Here is a 6868-nt window from a genome sequence, read left to right on the forward strand (position 1 = left end):
GCTAGCAGGTTCCATATTAAAATATATGGTATATATCTACTATTCGGATACAGATAATTGAAACGTAAAACCATATCAGTATCTTTATTCACACGAATATTCGGATATCGGATATCCACATCTAAATATTCAAATACGGATCGGATATTATCCATACCGTTTTCACCCCTAAAAATCACACCTTACAAGGCATTTAATTTGTTGAAAGAAAAGCAAAAGGCTAGTTTCCACAAGCACCAGATCAAAATTGATACCTTTGCCATTAATTCGAAATTCTTTTTTCTTTTCTTTTTGAACAGAGATTCCCCCAACGAGCTAGCCCGATCGACAGCTCTATAAGTAGAACCTTTGTACTTGTATTTCTTTCACAAAGTACCACCCAAGCACACAAACATATCTGGCAGTTGTTACCTCATAACCATGTCTAGCAGGTCATCGGAGCCACTTGTTGTCGGGAGGGTAATTGGAGAGGTTTTAGATCCCTTCACCCCTTCTATGAAGATGGTTATCACTTACAAGAACAAATTAATCTTTAATGGTCACGAACTCTATCCATCAGCTATCGGTAAAGAACCCCTGGTCAAGGTTCAAGGCGAAGATCTCAGATCTTTATTTACTCTTGTATGCACTTTTTCTTTTGATCGGTTTTCTATTCGGAGTTTTTTGGTCTCAGGAAGAAGAAAATAAATGGCATTAATTTAACTCTGATCCTACTCTTACATGTTATCTAATAATTATTTTGGCTTGTTTTCATTGTGTAATTTGTAGTTTGCTTGCTTATATTTTTTACTTTTTTTATTATAATATTTGCTTAATTATAGGTTATGACAGACCCGGATGTACCAGGTCCTAGTGACCCATATCTGAGGGAGCATCTCCATTGGTAAACAAAACTTTACATAACTAAATGTTTCTTTTCTTTTTTCTAGAAAAAAGTAGTATCATAGTAAAGTGTTATTTTGGATAAAAGGTAATAGAATATGCATGCACGTGCATCTCATGCCAATTATATCCACAAGTACATTAGATATAAGAATTTTCAGAAGCAGAAGAATTGTCAATGTATATGTATATATAAATGGAAATGTTTTCATAATAGATAGTGATATTTAAGTGCAATACAATGTGGCTGACTATTGTACCTTATCCTTGTCACAGGATTGTTACTGACATTCCAGGCACCACTGATACCACCTATGGTGGGTCCCACTCTCCACTTTCTTTTACAACTGCTGTTCCTTTTTTCAGCACCTTTTATTTTTTCTTAGATTTAATTAGTACTGATCAACTTATTAACGGAAGACACCCTTTAGTAACTTTTCTATATATAAAATGCTAAAGCAGGAAGGGTGTTAGTAAGCTATGAAAGCCCAAAACCAAGCATAGGCATACACAGGTTCGTTTTTGTGCTATTCAAGCAGAAGAAGAATAAGTCAGTGAACCCGCCTTTGTCTCGGGTGCACTTTAACACCCGCCGGTTTGCCAATGACAATGACCTCAGCCAACCTGTTGACGCTGTTTATTTTAACGCACAGAGGGAGACCGCTGCACGGAAGAGGTATTCATAAGTGGTAACGCACAGAGGGAATGCTCCTCATGGCAGCTCATGTAGTGCAGAGATTTTAATTAGTATATCTCTTGCAAATAAGATTTCCCTTGAGAGTATAATACATGGTTATTTGCCATGATTATAATTGTCTCTATGTTGTTTTCATCAATATATGTATTGTGCCAGTAAATTATGCAACACGACAGCATTGCCTCTTTATTGTTATTATTTGGTGATTTATTTTTAATTGATCCCAGTAAACATTTACTTTCAAAGGTTTTTGGGGTTGCCAATCCCGGAGAGGATAATGGTGAAGTATTTTAGTTCGAAGCGTCAAAAGAAAAAGAGTGAGTCTATGTTACTATGCATATTACGATTTGGCACTGTGCTAGGACTCTATATTCGAGTTTTCAAATTCTAACGGTCGATCTGAACCGTTCATCTTGTTCTTCATATTAATATGTGTTTGGAGACCAAATTTTACATTTTTTGAAATTTTTTTACTAGTTTTTTAGATTTATTGAAAATCACTGTTTTTGGATGGTCCAGAATTTTCAGATCAAGTGATTTTCTAAATATCTAAAAAAATAGTAAAAAAGTTTCAAAAAATATAAAATTTGGTCTCCAAACACATATTAATATGGAGAACAAGATGAACGGTTCGGATCGACTATTAGAATTCGAAAATTCAAATATAGAGCCGTAGCTCGGTAACAACCCGTGATATATATAGTACCATATACTCACTCAAAGAAAAATAGTTCCTCAATACTTATGACTTATCTACTCAGACGGCGCCAATTTCACCTATGATATAAAGTTCAAACACTGAAGGAAACCAGCCCAAAAGCAAAAGGTCTCTGTTCTAGACCAATCTGAGGTGACCGTGGGTCCCATTCTCCCCCTTTCTATAGTTGTATTAATTTTGAAATTGTAAATAATAATTTTATCTGTCATGTCAGTAACATTAAAAAATTCTCAAGTATTTTTTATTTTTGTATTTACATAATTGATTTCAATTTTAATTTATCAACATGTGAATATTTTAATGTATAACATACAAGTAATTGAAAATTGTGATATAACACATTTAAAAAATATTACCAAATTAATTAACAATTGCCCCATAATTCAACAATAGAAATTATAATTGTCACGATATACTTGTAATTTATTTACAAGTGGGATGTATATGCTCTTAATTCCACAAATATTGTCATCCAATGAATTCGCTTTTGATCTGATATATGCGTGCCTAAACCAGGTATGTTGTTGATCTAAAGAATAATTTATACTAGTTAAAAGTTGATTATGAGTAAATATCTTGTGGAAGCAATTATGCTGATTGATAAATTCTCAAATAATATATTTGTTCATTGCTTTGAAAACTAATTTTCCTGATCCTTTTTTTTTTTTAAGTTTGGTTGGTCAACCAACATTTGTATTAAAGAAAAAAGTGTTTAATTACAAGTTCTTAAACCATGCATGGCTATTCGTAGGCACAGCCTAGAACTAGACATCATCACCTCTCATTTTCATTTACCCTCGGAGAAAGTATGAAACTACCATAGGAAGAGAAGTATGAAAATATATTTTATAATGTCTGTGGCTATCAAAGAGATGAGTTTATGAAGATGATTGTACAGATACAGGATATTAAGAAAATGGTTTATTGTTTAGTTTATGTTAATTGATTAAGTCAATTTCAATTGAAAATATACCAACATTTTATAATGTCTGTGGCTATCAAAGAGATGAGTTTATGAAGATGATTGTAGAGGTGCTATCGGGTTGGGTCGGGTCCGGATACTATTATATTTGGACCCGTACCCTAAAAGTGTTCGGGTCCAAACTTTGATCCATACACTTATCTGTTTTAATCCGGGTCGGGTCCGGATCCGAATACCTATCTACTCGTAGATATTTCGGGTCCAGTCTTTCGGTTCCGGGTAGATATATACCCATAACTTGTTTGTAGATTATTGGGTCCGGTTCGGATACGGAGCGGTTCTGGATCCGGAGCGGGTATATGTCACAAACAAATCAGGAAGATGGAGAGAAAATAACTTTTAAAAAAAAATATTGAAGAAGAGATATAATTTTTAAAAAGTAAAATATTAGAGATGACGATTTTTTTTTCTATGGTTCAAAAAATATATTAATGGAATACTAATAATTTGTAGAAATGACATATCAATGAGAGCAATAAATTTTCATTATTATGCAGAGGATATCAAGGCAAATATTGAATGATGTATTCATACTAATAAATTTTATTTAAAAAATTAATGCGGTTGTTATGGAAGGAATAAATTTGGCATTTATCTATGTGTATAAACATAGCAAATATGTCACTGCATTCTATTTTCTCACATTTAAAAAAGTATTGGGCTCACCACAGCTTATGCAAAAATTAATATGCAAAGTTGTATTTGTATATATTAATAGTTATTAATATATGTTTTATCGGGTATTTATACGGGTATCGGGTCGGGTTCGGTTATGGGTCAGATAATTAAATGAAATCCATATCCTACCTATTACAGTATTGGTTCCGGTTCGGATCCGGGTCGGATATTAAATTATTAATTTTGTAACCATACCCATAATTTAACTGGTTATATTTTTTAAACCATACCCTATCCAAATTAATTAGATCCGGGTAATCGGGTAAAAGTAGCACCTCTAGATGATTGTAATGATACAGGATACTAAGATAATGGTTTTGTTTAGTTTATGACAATTAATTAATAAGTCAATTTCAATTTAAAATTACATAATTATTTTGAGATCCAAGAAAGATACGAAGAAATACAATCATGCTTCAGAAACTTGAGCAAAACCGAAGTAGAAAATCAAACAAATAAACTTAGGGTTGGCGCCAGAATATTACTTTATAAAATTAGTATCGGGTGTAGTGTCAACAAGAATTTTTTTTCTTCTAAAATAATATAGTATTTTAAATTACTTATAGAAACAATGAGGGTCAGCTAAGCCCCAACTAACACAGGTAAATTTAAAAAAAAAAAAAAAAAAAAAAGCATGAGCTCGTTTCATATATTTGAAACTGGTAAATTACACAGACTCCATTGAAAAAGCATAGTGCCTAATCCATGGTGTCTGACAATATCCCAAATACATACCAAAATGCAGTAAAATAGTCTAGGAAAGATGCATAAATGGTCAAACATAGCAAGGTGCACGCAGGCACAACAAGCGCATATATAGCAAGGATAGAACACACTCTAAAACAACATAAATGTCTAAAGATGCTGATAACAAAATGAGTGTGAACTATGGCTAAGGATCAGTCTTCATTGTTGTCGCCAGTAACCTATTCCACCATCAGATCATCAGCCGGCTCCACCATCTGAAGGGGAATCTGATCAAGGTTTTGAGGGACCCATTCTTGCACAGCCTCATGGATATCCTCCTTGATTATGCCTGACCAATAAGAAACGAGATACAAAATTTGTAAGATAAGATTGCGAGCAGTATATTCCCTAATATTATTAAAGCACAAGTCATTACGGTGTTTCCAAATACTCCAAATAACCGCAAAAACAACAATTAAAAATGTCATTTTTTTGGTATGTGTTAGAGTACAAGTAAATATGATAACATCAGATATAGAAGACCAAGTTTGATAGCTGTGTCGACATCTTCCCATCCACATCCATATTTGTTTAGCATAAAAACATCTGAAAAATAGATGATTAGAGGTTTCATCACAACTACAAAATTGACAGACAATATCACCATTCAGCCCTTGTTTTGCAAGTTTTTCCTTATCAAAATTCTGTGCTTAGTCACTAGCCACATGAAGGCTTGAATTTTTTGTGGGATTGGGAGAGACCACCAAAGCAAGGGCTGGTTAATCTTGACACCTGGAAAATTCAGAAAGGAATATAGGGATCTAACTGTAAAAAGTCCATTATTGTCCCAACACTAAGAAACATTGTCTTGTTCATGTGTAAATGACACACCACTAATTATATTTAACAATTGGCCATACTCCCATAACAGAACACCCCCTAGTGTCCTTCTAAAGGAGATAGCCGTCCTTTGAGTAATCATAGCTTCCTGAACTGAAATCATAGGGGTACTACAGATATCAAACAAGTTAGGAAATTTGATTTTGAGAGAACAATTGTCATGCCATTGGTCATGCCACATCAAAGTTTGCCCCTGACTGCCCGGTACTACAATACTACCTAATGATGTAATTTGTTCAGTTTTTACTACATCAGCCCAAAAAGAGGAATATGGTAAAGGGTTGGGATTATCATAATATTTGGAGGTAATCACTGTTTTCCATAAGCTTGTGTATGGTCTTTGAATCTCCATAACCATTTAGCCAACAATGAAAAATTCATTTGTTGAATATCAAGTATACCCATCCATCCAAACTGTTTTTTCAAGCACAGTGTCTGCCAATTGCATAGAGCATATTTTCTTTTGGAAGCGTCTAACTGTCCACAGACTTTTGTCCACCATTCGTCCACAGCTTTGACTTGCGCGAATACTGTAAAACTACTTCTACATGCTATATAATTATACAATATATCACATAAAATATATATGTTAATCACAAAACATCCAACAACTATTTGAAGTTGTCCCATGATAGTTAAAAACAGATTGCAATTTGCACTATAGGACAAAAAAATTGTACTTTCAAACTGTACTTTCGGATATTGCATTTATAGAAAGTTATTGGCAGTTAATGTTAGTTATTAGCAGTTATTTTGACAAAAAACGTGATAAAAAGGCAAAATTAAATTTTCCAATTAATTTTTTTATTCTTTTTTCTCGATTTAATGAACACATAAATAAATCATGAAAATATTGAATACTGTAAAATTGACCACTTTACCTATAAAAATAAAATGTACAAACTATAAAATTATAGACATGCAAAATTTACAGATGAAAATGATAAAATATAATGTTAGAAAATATCAATTTTCAATACTGTAAAAATATCAAGTTAAACTGTAAAAACAACACGTAAAAACTATAAATTTTTAACAATGTACAATTAGCAGATGAAAATGATTAAATAAAATTTTAAAAATATCAATTTTCAATACTGTAAAATTATCAACTTAAACTGTGAAAAAAACCCGTAAAAACTATAAAATTTCAATAATGTAACATTAGGAGATGAAAAGGATAAAACAAAATGTAAAAAGTATAAATTCTCAATACTGTAAAACTGTCAACTTAAACTATAAAAACAAAACAAACAACCTACAAAAAATCAATACTGTAAAATTGCTATATCTAAACTATCAATCAATTGCATGTATACAACAT

The 6868-nt window shown here is 32.4% G+C and overlaps 1 protein-coding gene across 2 annotated transcripts; it reads left to right on the top strand.

Moving 5' to 3' along the window:
* Positions 1-307: 307 nt before the first annotated feature.
* On the top strand, positions 308-1573 carry LOC144565019 (CEN-like protein 2). Of its 2 annotated transcripts, none has more exons than XM_078314630.1 (4): positions 308-621; positions 822-883; positions 1159-1199; positions 1342-1573. In XM_078314630.1, the coding sequence occupies exons 1-4, from the start codon at positions 421-423 to the stop codon at positions 1566-1568; spliced, it is 531 nt and encodes a 176-aa protein (XP_078170756.1). In that variant the 5' UTR covers positions 308-420; the 3' UTR covers positions 1569-1573. The 2 variants fall into 2 exon arrangements, with proteins under 2 accessions (XP_078170756.1, XP_078170759.1); XM_078314633.1 differs by having other exon boundaries at positions 311-621; positions 1345-1573.
* The last annotated feature ends 5295 nt before the right edge of the window (positions 1574-6868 follow it).

This window comes from Carex rostrata, chromosome 1 (assembly GCF_964058835.1).
Source record: "Carex rostrata chromosome 1, lpCarRost1.2, whole genome shotgun sequence".
Lineage (NCBI taxonomy): Eukaryota > Viridiplantae > Streptophyta > Magnoliopsida > Poales > Cyperaceae > Carex > Carex rostrata.

Bases quoted from the DNA above. Each gene is read 5' to 3' on its own strand.
- LOC144565019 (XM_078314630.1), top strand. From the start codon at position 421: ATGTCTAGCAGGTCATCGGAGCCACTTGTTGTCGGGAGGGTAATTGGA. The intron at 622-821 runs GTATGCACTTTT...GCTTAATTATAG, and splicing joins TCAGATCTTTATTTACTCTT to GTTATGACAGACCCGGATGT. The intron at 1,200-1,341 runs GTGGGTCCCACT...AAAATGCTAAAG, and splicing joins CACCACTGATACCACCTATG to CAGGAAGGGTGTTAGTAAGC.